Raw genomic sequence first — 18,285 nt, 5'->3', positions numbered from 1 at the left:
AATTGGGAACAATGTTGTGGAAAATTATGACACACTAAGAAACCAATTTTCCAATGGTTTATTTCGATTTTTCCAGTTGTTATGATGTTAACACAGTTGAATTTCAGTGCGTTCAAATGAGGTGGTAATATGCTAACCCTACAAAACAACTGCAGCAGTTTGAGAAATCTAATAAACTCAGCACCATAATCTTTTTTTATTTTCTTTTTTTTTTACTTAATATCAAATGCTAAGCAGGCCATGCAAGATACTGTACTGCCCGCTGTTGAAACTGGGGACGAGATGCTTTTCTCTCCATTTCATCAATTTCTTTTCCTGGAAAAAAGCAAAACATGGACAGAATCCTTCCAAACCTTTGAACTTAGATGTCGAGAGCTTTGAACATAAGCTGAAGAAGAAAAAACAGCAGAGTTTACAAGAATGCTCACTCATTGAAGTATATACACACACACACATACATGCAGAACATTCTCACAGATTCACACTCACAAACTCCACAGACACTTAAATATTTCTAACACATCACCTTACAAGCACATCTTAATAAATTGATAAAACAAAATAAACGTTACAGTAATACTTCTAAAATGTGAGCTGTATGGCGTCAGTGTGAGGTAGTTCAGACTCGACTCTCAAACATTATCAGCTGTTCCATGCCTAAAATGTACCACATGAGAAGCTTCAGTTCTTGATGCTGTTACAGTAGCTCTGGCTTCCCATGCAAGTATGTACAGTAGGGCTAAATATCATTGCCACTGTTAAGAGCACTTCCCAAAAAAAAACAAACAAAAAAAAACACACACACACACACACACACACACACACACACACACACACACACACACACACAAAAAAAACCATATAAAGTAATAGCAAAATTTTCTTTTCTTACCCTGTGTGCAAGTAAAAAACAAAACAAAAAACTTCAGGTCTATTCAACGTTCTTCCTCACATTAAAAAAACAAATGCATCTTAATCTTTCATCAAATATTGTGTAGAGCTCCTAAGTCGTCAATATCACAAGTTACAATGCACACACATAGTCCTCAATACAGTAGCTCACGTTCATTTACAGCACGTTACGTGCCATTAAAGACTTTCCATTCTGATGGGGAATAATAAAAAGAAAGACACTAACAAAGTGTAACTATGTGGAAATAAATTATTTCCAAATTTGGTTCATTTCACTGTTATGTACCATTATTGTAATGGAATATGCTAGAAATGAACAAATGCAGACATTTTTGTCTGTTTTCAATCATTCTGTGTAAAAAAATAAAAATTAAAAAAAAATTAGGAAAACAACTGATCTACCAGCTTTGTGAATTGATGATCCAAAAGTCATCAAACTAACCTGTTCATCTTATAAACTGGACTGTATATAAAGAAAAAAAAAATTGCATTATTGAGACAATCACTGTACAGCTATTGTTGATCAATGTTTGATCCATATGTAGATTTTGTAGGGGTTAAACACAAATAAAAAGGTGCTGAAATCCTAGACAATCTAGAACAATTCGAACAAGGAACATCAGAAACATACACACAAGAACGTCACATTTCACAGTAAACCAGGAAAATAACCAGCAGTAAAAATATTCCTGAAAAAAAAAATAATGCAGCCTGACATAAAACAATGTCCATATAAAAATATTTTTAATGTCGTGAGTGATTATATCTAAATGAAATTGTAAAAAATGTAAGTAAAATGTGTTGTGCGCAAACATAGAAAACATTACCCAGGAAAAGCCACCTTTAGCAAGTTATGCCAAAATGTACTTAAATAACTCTAACATGTTGATATCATTTTGTGCAACATGATTGTGTATTTGAAAATACTATAGTGGATTTGTTTCTAAGGATTTCCATGTCCTAATATGACCAGAGAAAAAAAAAAAAAAAAAAAAAAAAATGGAAAATAAATTAATTTTAGAAAATATATTAGCAATTCAATCTTTACAGATTACCTTCCAAAATCACTCTAATACATCATGACAAAATACTCTAGCTGTAGCTTATAAAAGAAGAGATTTGTTAAGGAGCTTCAAATATCTTACTATCATTGGCTAAAAAGATAAAACTGTGTAATAATTTACAGCGTCCAGAGCAGAACTCAAAAAAGCCATACAGGACCTGAAATAAAGAATTAGACTGGCCTAAATCTGATACCATGCCACACACACAGTAACTCCAGGGGAAGGTGATAGTCATCTGCAGCAGCTCAAAGGTCCCACGGAGGCCTCCAGGCTGCTGTCTGTGTCCGAGGGCACGGTGGGCTCTGTGGACATGGAAGAGACATCATTGATAGAGGAGGATGAGGAGGGCTGGGGTGAGCCATTGATCACTGCTGCACCTGTGCTACGTGAAACAGTCAGTCAGATTACCTGCACATTATATGCAATTATTTGCTAATGGAAGGACAGCCTCCGTATAGATATGGAAATGTGTGATGAAAACTCTAAAACAGTGAATGTTCTACTTAAATCACAAAAATCAACTAGTGAATAAAAAATATCAACATAAGCAAATGGATCTTAAAATCTTTTCTGTTTAAGAGAAACTTGTCTAACTAACCTAGAGGGGATGGCTGACCTCGAATCACACCGTTCTTCAGCCGCTCCTCCCACTCCAGCACTTCTTTATAGATCAATTCTGTGGAAGAAAAACATAAAGACGAGAGAGAGAGAGAGAGAGAGAGAGAGAGGACATGATAGATGAGTTTCTCTTCACCACATTTGGAGAAGATGAGAAAAACATCAATATGGCAACAAAACAATTAAACAAAATCTTTTGCACAATTGCCAGCAAATAATTGAAAACAATCAAAATGAACAGGAGTAAAAAGAGAATAGTTAAAACTGACGGTTTGACAAAGAATGTCAAGAACAGAAAAGAACTATGATTGTTATCAAATAAACACAGAGACCCTGCAAACCAACAAACACATGCCACCTATCAACAAACTCTTAAAAAGTGCAAGTCACTGCTAAAAAGCAAAAGAGCTGAACATATGACAACAAAGCTCAATAAGATTGAGGAAGCAGTTGATCAAAATTTATTCTGGGAATTATGGAACAATTTAAATAAGTCTAAAAAAGAAAAACAAATTCCCATCTGTGACCCAAACACCTGGACAAAACATTTTGGAAACCTTTATACACAAAGTGAACTAAAACCCACCCAAAAAAATATGACCTGCCAACTACATCAACTAGAATACACAATAAAGGGTCAATTAAATAATTTGGATACCCCCATATCACTAAAGGAATTCAAATTATTCAATTTGCTCTTAAAATCAGGACACTTTCCTGAGAATTGGAAAAAAATCAAATCACACCCAATCTTCAAACAAGTTGACACCTTTTTTTCTTTCTTTTTCACCCAATTTGGAATGCCCAATTCCCAGTGCGCTTTTTAAGTCCTCGTGGTCGCGTAGTGATTCACCTCAATCCGGGTGGCGGAGGATGAATCCCAGTTGCCTCCATGTCTGAGAACATCAACCCGCACATCTTATCATGTGGCTTGTTGAAGGCATTGCCACGGAGACATAGCGCGTGTGGTGGCTTCACGCGGATCCACCACGGCATCCGCGCTCAACTCACCACGCGCCCCACCGAGAACGAACCACATTATAGCGACCATGAGGAGGTTACCCCGTGTGACTCTACCCTCCCTAGCAACCGGGCCAATTTGGTTGCTTAGGAGACCTGGCTGGAGTCACTCAGCACGCCCTAGGATTCGAACTAGCGAACTCCAGGGGTGGTAGCCAGCGTCTTTTACCACTGAGCTACCCAGGCCCCCAACAAGTTGACACTTGTCAACTTTCATTAAGGCATTTCATTAAGCAGCAACCTTGGCAAACTATTCTGTTGCATTATGAATGACAGATTAACCCAATATCTCCAAGAAAACAAGACTTTAAACAACTGTCAAATTGGATTCAAAACAGAGAACAAGTGATCATATCTACACACTGCACACACTTATACACAAACATGTCCACCAAACAAAACAAAGAAAAATATTTGGTTAGCACAAAAGGTGTTAGTACAAATGAACACAATACAAGGGTTAAGAGAGATGACAATTAAGGACAGTGTGTTTGATTAGAGTTGTCACTTTACATTGCTACTCATTGGAAAAAGTAGCTTGTTACTGGCTGATTTGAAAACAGCTGAGCTACTGTCACACTACTGAAAAATTTAGTTTAGTGACGTTCCTACTTTTAGTTACTCCTGAACACTCAATGGACGGATAAAGAACTGTCATGGAAACTGGCAAGCTTTAAGTTGAACAGCACATGCTCTTCTCCATGAGTTGAAAGAAATATCAATCTTTCTAATTTAAGCAACTGCCGTCAGACATTTAAACATGCAGAGGGGCCTATTAACACTATTCCATTAGGTGACTACAGCAGACAAGATTTCAAATGCGTGTGCAACGGGCAAATGATGTTCAACAACCTTGGGCACTTTTCTTTGCATCAGATTTCAGTCAGTGAACTTTAAAGGTAGCAAAAAAAATGAACAAGCTACCTTTCCACTCCTCCACCGTGTGTTCTCTCTCATCGAGCTGTTTGTCTGTGATCAGAGGAGGTGGCTGCAGAGAGACAGAAAATCAGTTACCATATCAAAATGTGTTGAATACATGCTAATCGGAAGACCTTTCAGTCTGAAACCATCAGCTTCTGTGAAATTAATTTGCCAGAGCTTTAGACTCCATCATTAAAGGGATAGTTCACCCAAAAATGAAAATTATCTAAATTTTCTCACCCTCATGCCGTCCCAGATGTGTATGATTTTCTTTCTTCTGCAGAACTCAAACAAAGGTTTTTATAAGAAAATCTTCGCTCTGTAGGTCTACACAATGCAAGTGAATGGCGACCAGAACTCTGAAGCTCCAAAAATCTCAAAGGCCACATAAATGTAATCCATTCGATTCCAGTGCTTTAATCTATATCTTCAGAAGCAATATGATAGGTGTGGGTGAGAAACAGATTAATATTTAAGTCCTTTTTTTACCATAAATCTCTGCTTTGAAAATGTGACAGATTATGAAAGTGGAGATTTATAGTAAAAAAAAAATAATAAATAAATAAAAGGACTTTAATATTGATCTGCTTCTCACACACACTTATCATATCGCTTCTGAAGACAGATTTAACCACTGGAGTCTTATGGATTACTTTTATGAGGCCTTTAAGAAATTTTGGAGCTTCAAAGTTCTGGTCACCATTAACTTGCATTGTGTAGACCTACAGAGCGAAGATATTCTTCTAAAAATCTTTGTGGTCTGCAGAAGGAGGAAAGTTATACACATCTAGGATGGCATGAGGGTGAGTAAATGATGAGAGAATTTAGATTTTTGGGTGAAATATCCCTTTAAAGCCACTATGAAATACAAATTGGAGTTTTGGAGATTTTAGTCCATGTCTATCAACTTTTAAGTCAAATATATGCTAGTAAACTCCAAAAAGTTGTAAAAATTCACCTTCAGCAGATTAACGCTTTTAAAATACCATTATCTTCCGGAAAACAGACCAAGAATATTGATGCCTCATCTTACACTACATAAGAGATACGTCAACACAGTAAAGAAAATTCACGCTCATCATCGATTTCATGGGGTCTTTAACTTTTGCCACTTTTTAAAAAGCTCTCAAAGTACAAAGGCCTTAATGTTTTACAAGGACTTGAAATAACAATGAGCTGGATGCCAGCATGCATAATTGACAGTGATCGATTGGTAGTCTGTGTGTGCATGCGCATAAGCTTACCGCTTCCACTTCAGCTGGGTCGTACCACACATTAATGTAGGGGTGCTGTAGAGCTACATCCACAGAGATTCGTTTGGATGCGTCTATCACCAGCATTTTAGACAGCAAATCCCGCGCCTGGCTTGCTGCAGAACAAATTACATCCAGCGCAGAGAGTTAATTGGGGCTGCTTTTGTGCTCAAGTGACCTTGACATGTCACCTCAATCACAGTAGACCATTCAGGCCACTTCAGTCTGAATGCACTCTGAATGATGAATTAGGTTGGTGGGTAGTTGAAGCATAATGTGTTCATAGATTTTTTTATTTTGTTTTTTAAATCAACAAAGATTTTAGGTAAAAATGTATGTGAATGTATAAGGGAATGTGTATATCTTAGGTCCTGTAACTAGTCACCATTTCATAAAATTTTTAATCACCATTTTTGCCTTCACTGGTTCATTTTATATGGTCAAGCAGTGAGACAAATTACATTTTAAAAGTAACCTACAAATATTCCACGTAGTGTCTCAATTAATATGAGGTCACAAAAGCTGCATGCATAATAATTATAGAAGAATTAGAAAAATGCTTTTTAAAACATCCATAGTAAAAGCATGTCAACATCCCAAAAGCATTTCATATCAACTACACAAATATGAGAGTCAGTTGAGTGAGGGATGAAATCTGTCATTTTATCTGTCATATGCATTTATACACTTAATGACCAAATTTGCAAGCACAGATTACACAGCTGCTCAGAGTACAAAAAAAGCTACAGAAAATAATGTCACACATTTCAGTTAAACATTAAGCAGTTGTACCTTTCAGTTTGTTATGTTCTGAATCAGCAGGGAATAGGATATCAGGGAACAGCTTCTCAAAGCTGTATCCAGTATAGCGTGGTCTGTTCTCAACATAGGTCCGCACAGACTGGTTGAGTTTCATCAAGAACTCTTGCGATGGTGTTCCAAGCTGCTCTATGACTTTGTTCCACTGATCAATATCTTCACACATTAGAGGTTAAGAAAATGTATATAAGCTTATCATTTCTAAAATGAGCTTGCAGGCTTACCACAAACATTTTACATTGCACCATTTCATTTTGGAGGTCCATGCCCTAAAAACTAAAGATTAAACTTTTTCCATGAAATATAATGAAATGTAAAGTAATAGAGAATTGATGACCATGGAATGGATGACAGGTAAGGATACGATCAGTACCTGGAAACAACACACTACCTCTGACCATTTCAGCCATGATACATCCAACAGACCACACATCAACTGAAAAATGAAATGAAAGTGAAATTAGCATGCAACACAGAGCTTAACAATTAAAAAGACAAAATGAAGAGGAAACCAGGTGGCAAAAATCATGTACGTCATGCAGAATCTGCCATGTCTAGCAGGTAAAGTCAGGCATGCGTGATTTTAGAAATTAGCAAGATGACACACTGAACAGTCACTGATGATGGAACATAGAAGTAACACAGATATGTTGATCCCAAAACAGAGATCTATTAATAAACCGGAAACATTCTGTATAAAGCATTACAGGCTGACCATTTACACTCATCTTGTGACTCAAAATGGTGACTCATCGAACTTGTTTTAGCATTGAGAATAAATTATTTGTGCAATAAATCTATTTTTAAGCAGGTGTCTAAATTCTGATGTAGGCCTTTGTAGGAGAACTACTCCCTTTGCTCTAAAAGCTAACCTGACCCACCTATATATCTCCCAAATGTACGCTGTAAATCCAATAGATTATACAGGTGCATCTCAATAAATTAGAATGTCGTGGAAAAGTTCATTTATTTCAGTAATTCAACTCAAATTGTGAAACTCGTGTATTAAATAAATTCAATGCACACAGACTGAAGTAGTTTAAGTCTTTGGTTCTTTTAATTGTGATGATTTTGGCTCACATTTAACAAAAACCCACCAAATCTCAACAAATTAGAATATGGTGACATGCCAATCAGCTAATCAACTCAAAACACCTGCAAAGGTTTCCTGAGCCTTCAAAATGGTCTCTCAGTTTGGTTCACTAGGCTACACAATCATGGGGAAGACTGCTGATCTGATAGTTGTCCAGAAGACAATCATTGACACCCTTCACAAGGAGGGTAAGCCACAAACATTCATTGCCAAAGAAGCTGGCTGTTCACAAAGTGCTGTATCCAAGCATGTTAACAGAAAGTTGAGTGGAAGGAAAAAGCGTGGAAGAAAAAGATGCACAACCAACCGAGAGAACCGCAGCCTTATGAGGATTGTCAAGCAAAATCGATTCAAGAATTTGGCTGAACTTCACAAGGAATGGACTGAGGCTGGGGGTCAAGGCATCAAGTGCCACCACACACAGACGTGTCAAGGAATTTGGCTACAGTTGTCGTATTCCTCTTGTTAAGCCACTCCTGAACCACAGACAACGTCAGAGGTGTCTTATCTGGGCTAAGGAGAAGAAGAACTGGACTATTGCCCAGTGGTCCAAAGTCCTCTTTTCAGATGAGAGCAAGTTTTGTATTTCATTTGGAAACCAAGGTCCTAGAGTCTGGAGGAAGGGTGGAGAAGCTCATAGCCCAAGTTGCTTGAAGTCTAGTGTTAAGTTTCCACAGTCTGTGATGATTTGGGGTGCAATGTCATCTGCCGGTGTAGGTCCATTGTGTTTTTTGAAAACCAAAGTCACTGCACCCGTTTACCAAGAAATTTTGGAGCACTTCATGCTTCCTTCTGCTGACCAGCTTTTTAAAGATGCTGATTTCATTTTCCAGCAGGATTTGGCACCTGCCCACACTGCCAAAAGCACCAAAAGTTGGTTAAATGACCATGGTGTTGGTGTGCTTGACTGGCCAGCAAACTCACCAGACCTGAACCCCATAGAGAATCTGTGGGGTATTGTCAAGAGGAAAATGAGAAACAAGAGACCAAAAAATGCAGATGAGCTGAAGGCCACTGTCAAAGAAACCTGGGCTTCCATACCACCTCAGCAGTGCCACAAACTGATCACCTCCATGCCACGCCGAATTGAGGCAGTAATTAAAGCAAAAGGAGCTCCTACCAAGTATTGAGTACATATACAGTAAATGAACATATTTTCCAGAAGGCCAACAATTCACAAAAAAAATTTATGATGTATTCTAATTTGTTGAGATAGTGAATTGGTGGGTTTTTGTTAAATGTGAGCCAAAATCATCACAATTAAAAGAACCAAAGACTTAAACTACTTCAGTCTGTGTGCATTGAATTTATTTAATACACGAGTTTCACAATGAGTTGAATTACTGAAATAAATGAACTTTTCCACGATATTCTAATTTATTGAGATGCACCTGTATAGTCCCAGTATAAATCCCAAATACACCATAGAGAGAACAAAACCTTCAGATCTTATATAAGTGCAACAGGCTCAGTAATTAGGACTTATTTTAGAATATGAAACCAAGTCAATTTCAGACCCTTATCATTATGGTAGGGAGCAGAACAAAATGACTAGAATTGCTGGATGAGTGTCAAAACAAAAGGACCAACTAGTAGATGGCCATTAAGTGAAAAACCTAGGGTCCTTCCTAAGTAAGAGATTCAAAGCCTACTCTTGTGGTGTTCAACTAAAGGTAAATCCAAATGTTCCTGAATTAGCCAGAAATGTGTCAAGATGGTTCAAAGCACCAGTCAAGCCAAGCTGCCACTTAACTGAAATAAATGGAATGAAATATACCAACAAATAGAAAGGTCTTTGATGTCAGCTATAGCCAAAACAACTGACTACTGCATGATGAACACACAGCATGCATAACAAAGACCGTAATGAAATAATACAATATATATGGAATCTTCAAACACGTGAGGGAATACAGTACATTTACTGCAGCATGTGCTGCATGCCTCTTCCTTGTGAACAAAATGACGTTTTCTCAAAATGACAACAGACGTCCAGAGGTCGTTGATGTATTTTTTTACTCGTATGCCTTAAGGATACAGTCCCTCCCCGGAAAAAGGATTTTGTGACGGACCATTTCTGCCAAAATGCAGCCCACAGACCAAATGTCCACTAAGCGTGTGCAGCAGAGGAAAAGAGAGAAAACAGTTAAGCAGAAAGTCAGGGGGTGTTAGCATATTTGCACTATTGCATAAGCGCTTGTTTTGTTTATAAAATCAATGAGAAAACCACCAAGTCATAACTCATGCTCATACAAACGAAATAGGCTACACATTTTATCAAAAGCTACATTTACATAGACACTTTTTTTTTTTTTTTTCCGGAATGATGATTCTAAACGTACTGTTTAAAGCAGTTTCAGAGACTGCCTGCTAGCCAACCTTTTTACCAGTGCTACTGTTCTTTCTTTTAAAGCAGCAACTTCAATGTAATATTCTTCTAAATCAGGTACTGAAAAGAAGAACGGTGAGCACATGATGCTTTGTGCAGTGGTGCTTTCATTTACAAAGCAGCACAATTGCCCCTTCCTCCCCATAAACTTATTGTTCCTATTCCTATAATTCCTGTTATTCCTATTTATAGAAATATTATAATGACAAATTTCTTTGAAATAAAAAGAAGGCTGAATTGCACTAATTGAAAAATAAATGCATTGCATTACAGTGCCTGCATTTTTTGGGGGATGCAATTTCATATGGTTGTATATTTCAGCTGTGAATATTTCAATTTAAAACTATGCTCAAAAAATTCTGATTTTTTTATTTATTTAATCTTTATTATTCAACAGGTAATATTCTGTCCATTATATTTTGCTTTGCAAATTCACCTCTAAAATATCAGTGGTTAAAATTCAGTTGGAAATTCAACCTTGTAAATCCTGGCACTGCATAAAAAGCAGTAGAGTGCAGATGCACAATCTTGACTCTCTGTTACTAGGCTTCACCACTTGGTGGTGCAATCGAATTTTAACCATTGAAATTTTAGAGGTGAATTTGCAAAGCAAAATATAATGGACCGAATATTACCTGTTGAATAATAAAGATGAAATCTTAAAAAACAAAATTTTTTGGAACTGAATGTTGGAAGGTGAATATTTATTACTGAATTTTTAATGATGAAATTGTGCGCAAAAAGTTTTCAGCTAAAATATTCACAGCTTCAAGGGACAGTTCACCCAAAAATGAAAATGTTCTCATCATTTACTCACCCTCATGCCATCCCAGATGTGTATGACTTTTCCTTCAGCTGAACACAAACAAAGATTTTTGAAGAATATCTCAGCTCTGTAGGTCCTTACAATGCAAGTGAATAGTGATCAGACCTTTGTAGCTCAAAAAATCATAAAGAAAATGTAAAAGTAATCCATACGACTCCAGTGGTTAAAACCATATCTTCAGAAGCTATATGATAGGTGTGGGTGAGAAAATTTAAATAGTTTTTTTTTTTTTTTTTTACCCTAAATCTCCACTTTCACTTTCAGATGTGAAAGTGAAACTAAACAGGCAAAACATGTGGCTTTCAGATGTAAAAGTGAAAGTGGACATTTACAGTATTAAAAAAAATTTAAATAAAATAAAAAATAAAAAAGTGGACTTGCATCTGTTTCTCACCCACACCTATAATATCGCTTCTAAAGATATGGATTTAACCACTACAGTCATATGGATTACTTTTACATTTCCTTTATGTGATTATCAGAACTACAAAGGTCTGATCACCATTCACTTGCATTGTATGGACCTACAGAGCTGAGATATACTTCTAAAAACCTTTCTTTGTGTTCAGTTGAAGAAAGAAAGTCATACATGTCTGGGATGGCATGAGGGTAAGTAAATGATGAGAAAATGTTTTGGGTGAACTATCCCTTTAAAAATACAACCATATGTAATTGCATCCCCCAAAAATGCAAGCACTGTTAATGCAATGCGTTTATTTTTTTAATTAGTGCAATTCAGCGTGCCTTTTTGTTTCCAAGACAGTTGTCATTAATATAATTCCATACCTATTCCTTTCAATATTTTTATTATTATAAGCATGCTTTTTTGTTTCAAAGACAGTTGTCATTAATATACTTCCATACCTATTCCTATTATAATTTTTATTATCCTGCATCAGAAATGAACATAAACAGAAAGTCTCAACTGCAGAAAGCAATCCGATCGAGCGTATGGTTAATATTTTCGGGATTGGCCAGTTTATTCCAACTAACGTGGTTACATGAGTCCTTTTTATTTGGACTGGGATAGTCAGATTAAAAATTAATTATTAGGGTCCATGTAAACACAGCTAAAGAAAGTTGTTTTCAAATAAACAAAAATAATTCCTAACCATTCTAAACCCTGAACACTTTTTTGGTGCTGAAACCACAAAGCCGTAAAGAAAGCATCAGAGGGGTCAATTAAAGTGTTAAATGAGACCTGCAACATAAGGATGATATTAGCCGTTAAGCATGCACAGGATGTGCCAACTAGGCATTCTGCAGCCTGTCAGCAGCACTGACCATTGGCTTGATATCCCATTCCCAGGATGACTTCAGGGGCTCTGTAGTAACGTGTCACCACATATGGTGTCATCAGCAAACCCGTGGCGGCTGTCCTGGCCAGACCAAAATCCAGGATCTTCAGGGTACAGTCAGACTTCACTACGATGTTACTGGGCTTCAGATCCTATTCAAAAAAACATGGGACAGAACATTAGTCAGTTTTGCATTTAACAAATTATTCTTTTTTTTTACTGCAATTGTTCAAATGAACCTATATGTAACACAAGTTCTGTGACAGCTGCATTTAAGAAACGGGTAACATTTCTGGGTGATTGCAAATGTCAAAATGTAGGGAGTCTTAAGTATAAGATTATCATAAATACTCCATGAATAATTGTTGATATAACTGTCATCAGCTGTTTTATACTGTGTGGGCTTTAGAAAGGTTTACAGCAGTCAGCTAAAGCAGTTACTATTTTTGGTTTCACTTAGGCACTGTCTGATTAAAAATTTATCAAAAACACAGCAATTGCACAGATCAATGTGTAATTTAATACATGTGTGCAAACGCTACTTGTTATGCAGGCCAGTGTCAGAAATTCACTTTTACATACACAAGGGGCAATATTTGCCCCCTGTATTTCAGGGGCATTTTTTACCTTTATGAAGGCATATTTTGTTAAACATAAACAGTGTTTATGTCAAATAAATAAATTTAATCAAGTCATTAACACAAATTTTCAAAATTTAGAATTTATCACTTCTTACCCTAAGAATTAAATCAACATCCAACTCATATTTTATGCCATAATATGCATAACTAAGACTATAATAGAATAATAAGATAACAGACAATATCAGATGTTATAAATAAAAAACAGAACAATTCATTACCAGGGCATTTTTGCCCCCATATTTTGGATTTCGGGGCAAATTTCTGACCCTGATGCATACTTTCTATTGTGCTAAACCTCTAAAATGTGTTGTGTAACCTGTGATTTTGTCTTTAAATGTTATTATAATATTGGCATTTATTGTAATGTATATGGTACATATTAAGCATCATGTTTATAATGTTGACTTTTTCCAAATTTTCTTGTATTTATTGTATTATATTTAGCACGCTCTATGTACGGAACGGTGTTGATTTTCTGACTGCGAATACACCCCAGCTTCCCACATGGGATCAATAAAGTACCTATCTACATAGTTCAAGGAGCTAAACTGTAAAAACAAATGTCCTGTAATTTACTTTTCATTGTTTCATAAATATGTCTTGCCACATTTTTAACCTTGAACAAAAATGACTTGGATGTGTATGAGATTAATGGATTTGAGTGACACTGTGTATTCATGTGGGCTAAATCTTGATTAACCATAGTTACAGATAAAATTAAAATATTGGATGTGCAAAGGTTGCTCTTAATGCGAAATTACCTTGTACAATAAGATTCATTGTAGTACAGATGCAGTTACATAAAGGTCTCTCGTCACATCTGTATGAAAATAATGTATCATATAAGACAGAGGTAAAGTCAAGGTGATCCAGGACTAGAGGAGTGCGATGTTTACTGAGGATCACTTGATCGCTTTCCTCCTGTCCCCTCTCAACACGTCCCTGACTCAACAGCGCAATGCAGTCCACAGCAGCAGCTGCAGTCAGGCAGGCAGAGGACTGGCTTTTTGTAATCAGCCCATGGGGATGAAAACCCTCCCCCTCCCTCACCTTAACTGATTAAGCTTTTCGCCGTCAGTGCAACCTTGGCTGCGTATGGCAGTGTTTTTGTTTAGACAGAGAGACTGTAGGCTAAAGAGTACAGACCCTGTGGATGATCCCCGCCGAGTGGAGGTGTTTTATTCCGCACAGCATCTGGTACAGCAGATAGGACAGACGCTCATGGTCCAGCTCCATCTGAATGACTTGGCAAAGGTTTGCATCCATCAGCTCCATTACTAGGTAACTGTCGTTGGGGAAGGGGCGGGAAGGGGAGGGGCCAAAAGGGGTGTAATGGGGGTAAGAGAGAGCGAGGGGGGGGGGGTGAGAGAAAGGGGGGGCTTTCATCTCGGTTCTGACTTTTTTCTGCTAAATGATAGAAATACACAACCTGCTTCCTCTATATGTATTCTGCACTATTACATTTAAGAGTACTCACACATCTTGGAATTCTTCTAATGATTTTTGGGGTGTGAAAACATTTAAGAGGCCTATGATCTGGGAATGCAAAGAAGACAGAAGCATTAGTGGGCTTGTACCTTGCTGGATGAGTGATTGGTAAAAGTTTCCCGCTGTATGCAACATGTTATGACCTATTTTGGACACTTACATTTTTATGGTTGACACACTTCATGAGCACCAACTCTCTGTATGCACGCTTGGCATGAGTCTGATTCTGAAAAGGCCTGCTAAGTTTCTTTATAGCCACGTTTCGTTCAAGGTTGTGATCATATGATGAGCTGAAAGAGAAAAGGATGTAGAGATCAGATGAAAAGATGTGGCGACTGTGTAATGTCCTTGATTTGAGTAGGATATGTGGAATTGGTGCTCTCCAACATACCAGACTATTCCCTGAGCGCCTGAGCCGATAGGTCTTAGATTCTGATACCGCTTCAACACTGTGAATGTTGAATCACCGACATCTACACTGTAGAATTCCTTTTCTCGCTTATTTTTGTTCATGGTGAAGTCGATATCCGAGCATCCAAATGAGGCAGAGTTTAATGAACCTTGACCAAAAACAAAACAAAGGGGAAATAAATCAAAATATACTATAATACTGAAAGATGATGTCTGCAATTGTTGTGATGCCTCTAGCCTAAAACATCATATTTTAGGAGGGTGCATTATCTTTTTGCCTGGCACAGCAGAATAATGTGAAAGGGCAGCACAGAGTGGTCCAGAGCCTCTTTTTTTGGCTCTAAGCTTTATCTCTGTGCCATGAAAAAAGAAAGTAAATATAGCATACAGCTGTTAGAAACACACAAACACGGTAAAGGGGGAGTCATACACCACAAAGTATCGGTATAAAGAGTAGGGCAGCATCCTAATGGCTCTTAACCGGAGTTAATATAAAAAGAACAGCAGTACAAACAGCAAGACCCACTTTCACAGGAACATGCTTCCAAATTTTTGGTTGAACATTATTTCAGCATATGGCATCATGCCAGGGACAGTTTTATTCTGTCATGCCACACAGAAATGAAAAAGCAACAATTTGCAGTGATGAGAGGAAGTAGCACTGAATACGTCTGAACATGAATGCGAGAACAAATGGCAGTTTGGATCCATAGCAACAGAGAGAGACTTTAGGAAGATTTTGCCAAAATCTGATTCATGGACAGGTTTGAGGAGTAAAGAAATACATGTAACGTGAATACGTATTTAAAATACAAAATATAAGTAACTGTATTCCACTACAGTTACAATTGAAATCATTGGTATTTAGAATACAGTTACATTCAAAAAGTATTTGGATTACTGAAGAGTTTACTTTGCATTTTATTGTCATTTGTTTTATTTAATATTTAGTCCTTTCAGATGGAAAACATTGAACAGCAGTGAAACACTTTCTTATGATGTGTTACATTCATACGAGCAGACAGAGAAGTAAGTTTGAAGTAAGTTTGGAGCAGAAGAAATAGAAATAAACCTTGTGTAAATTGTCAGCTTTACGCTAAGCCAAAATGCTATTTCTAGCCATTTTACATGCACGTTACCAGGCACGATCATATTTTCTTTATCAAGAAAATTCATGTTGGATCATAATTTCTTTTTTTCTAGTAAGACCTTTGATATTAGGGCAAAAATCATATTCTTGATAATAATTTTTTTATTGTTTTCCTATAAAAATATCTAAAAATCCTTAAAACAAGATCAATTTGATTTATCTTGTTTTAGAAATAACACTGCATAAGATATTTAGGTTTTTCAGAGAATGTATTTTTAACATGTGTATTTTGTCACTGTACTGACAGAGTTTTTATAGTCAAAACAAGTGAAAAAATCTACCAGTGCTGAAGAAGTAATCCAAAGTATTTAGAATACATTACTGACCTTGAGTAATCTAACGGAATACATAAATTACATTTTACAGCATGTATTCTGCAATCTGTAGTGGAATACATTTCAAAAGTAACCCTCCCAACCCTGTTCATGGACAACCTTAGATCATGAGTTAGTGAGTGTAATATCATATGGTACAGAATGTGTGCAGTCAAGCTAGTTAAAAATCTATTTACACACTTCTTTGATACAAAGGCAATTTTGCAGCTGTAATTTAAACAATTATGAATTCTAGGCATGCACCGAGCCAAACCAGTTCATCACGTAAAACAATTTCTAAATCAGATCTTAATAACGGCTAGGACTAGCGAAAACCAGGTGGTTTCTTCTAAACACTGTTTTGATACAGTATAGGATGACATTAATTGGAGATAAATCTTGTAGTAAATTTATTCTTCTTGAGGGGCAAAAAAAAAGGCTGCATGACAACTATTCAGCAAAACAGATTGCAAAGAAAAACGAGAATCATTTCAAAACACAACTCCTAATATGTACCACAGTGTATTGCAATAGAAACAAAATGATCTAAAAAGACAACTGCTTTAAAATTGTATTAGCTAGTGTACACTGGCTAGAGAAGAAGAACTGGCAGAATTGTGTGGTTGTTTGTAGTATGCCAAACAATTACATTTAACTCTATGCAAGCTCAATTAAACATTTCTAAATAGGATGTTTTGATTTTACTTTTTTATTATTATTATTTTTATAATTGTGACGATTTTACTCATCTAACAGACAGATATAATGGGCAAATTCTGTCAAGCAGTTATAAAGCAGCATGCTGCCAATTCATTTAGAAGTAACATTTAAAATATTTTCATTCAGGATATATATATATATATATATATATATATACACACACACACACACTCAAGATGAATACGACTGTATGTATACAAGTAATAACATGGCTTATCCTATAAAATTGTACCTAGTCTTGAACAGTGATCAGCAAGCATGGCATATAGGCTACAATCAGAAACAAACCAAGTCACATTCAAATGTTATAGATAATTTGTTAATAAAATATAAGGTTCCTGGTCAAATTCTTTCCAGAACACACATACGAAGTATAGAACGATTACAGTGAGTGACTGGTAATGCAAGCAGCTTGTCAAATAACATTGTAACCAATCTCACCTAACCTGCGGAGCCCTGCTCATTTATCAGTTGCTACATTTCAGAGACACAATGTATCCCCGACATTCCAAACAGCGACAGTTATTGATTCAACGGAAACAAAAATCAGCTGTGATGTATGCAGACACCCTCCCCCACGGCGAAACAATGCCAGGCTTTAAAACCACCTTTAAAACGCTCGCTTACCTGCTGCGATTGAAATATCAACAACACTCCCTGTGTCCTTAAAGCCACTTCAATAACCAGACTCTTCAGAAATGATGTGGTGAAGGCTGTATCGATTATTAATAGCGCTTATTCTCCCGGTGGTTTCCACATGACTTCACCGAATTGAAAGCGCTTTCTTCCGCTGGCAGCAGGCCTCGCGTGCGCTGCAGACGACATGCGCTCTACGTCATCAAACCCCCACGCGCTTCCGTGGAATCATATCAGTCTATTCATAGATATTACAGATAGAATTCTTTCTTTCTTTCTTTCTATAAATCTGAATGCACATGCAGAGACTGATACACAATCTAATGTCTAAATTAGGTTCAATAGTTCAACAATACTGAGCTAGATTATAATGTTAATGTAATAAATTCATGGTTCTGTAGACTATTGAAAAAACTTTATTTTGTTTCATCATTTAACATCGAACAAGTAGGTACAGTAGGTAAGTATTTATTTTTGCACACAAAATAAATTAGGCTATATTCCATTAAGGCATGGGTATTGATTATCTCCAAATTGATTGGCATGAATAGGCTATAAAGATTTCTATAAGTGTGTTGAGTTGGAGGAGGGACATGACAGGCCAGAGAAAAAGAAAAACAGACTGGAACAACAGAGTGTGAGACTGCTTTTATACAACAGTTTAATAAACAAATAATATACAAAAAATGGCCTGTTAGTTCGTGCATTT

The 18,285-nt window shown here is 36.7% G+C and overlaps 1 protein-coding gene across 3 annotated transcripts; it reads right to left on the bottom strand.

The window, feature by feature from the left end:
- Window positions 1–42: 42 nt before the first annotated feature.
- On the bottom strand, window positions 43–17,755 carry mapk8a (mitogen-activated protein kinase 8a). Of its 3 annotated transcripts, none has more exons than XM_051648228.1 (12): window positions 17,568–17,755; window positions 14,737–14,905; window positions 14,506–14,635; window positions 14,335–14,393; window positions 14,004–14,142; window positions 12,200–12,365; window positions 9,739–9,810; window positions 6,581–6,763; window positions 5,780–5,904; window positions 4,539–4,602; window positions 2,575–2,652; window positions 43–2,353 (listed from the first exon to the last, which is right to left on the bottom strand). In XM_051648228.1, exons 2-12 carry the CDS (start codon window positions 14,856–14,858, stop codon window positions 2,208–2,210), a joined length of 1,284 nt encoding a protein of 427 aa, XP_051504188.1. In that variant the 5' UTR covers window positions 14,859–14,905; window positions 17,568–17,755; the 3' UTR covers window positions 43–2,207. The 3 variants fall into 3 exon arrangements, with proteins under 3 accessions (XP_051504188.1, XP_051504187.1, XP_051504189.1); XM_051648227.1 differs by lacking the exon at window positions 9,739–9,810 and adding an exon at window positions 6,972–7,043; XM_051648229.1 differs by lacking the exon at window positions 9,739–9,810 and adding an exon at window positions 6,972–7,043 and having other exon boundaries at window positions 43–2,278.
- Window positions 17,756–18,285: the final 530 nt, after the last annotated feature.

This window comes from Myxocyprinus asiaticus, chromosome 21 (assembly GCF_019703515.2).
Source record: "Myxocyprinus asiaticus isolate MX2 ecotype Aquarium Trade chromosome 21, UBuf_Myxa_2, whole genome shotgun sequence".
In the NCBI taxonomy this organism is placed as follows: Eukaryota; Metazoa; Chordata; class Actinopteri; order Cypriniformes; family Catostomidae; genus Myxocyprinus; species Myxocyprinus asiaticus.
The sequence above is the reverse complement of the archived record's forward strand: the minus strand, read 5'-3'. Positions and strand labels throughout refer to the sequence as shown.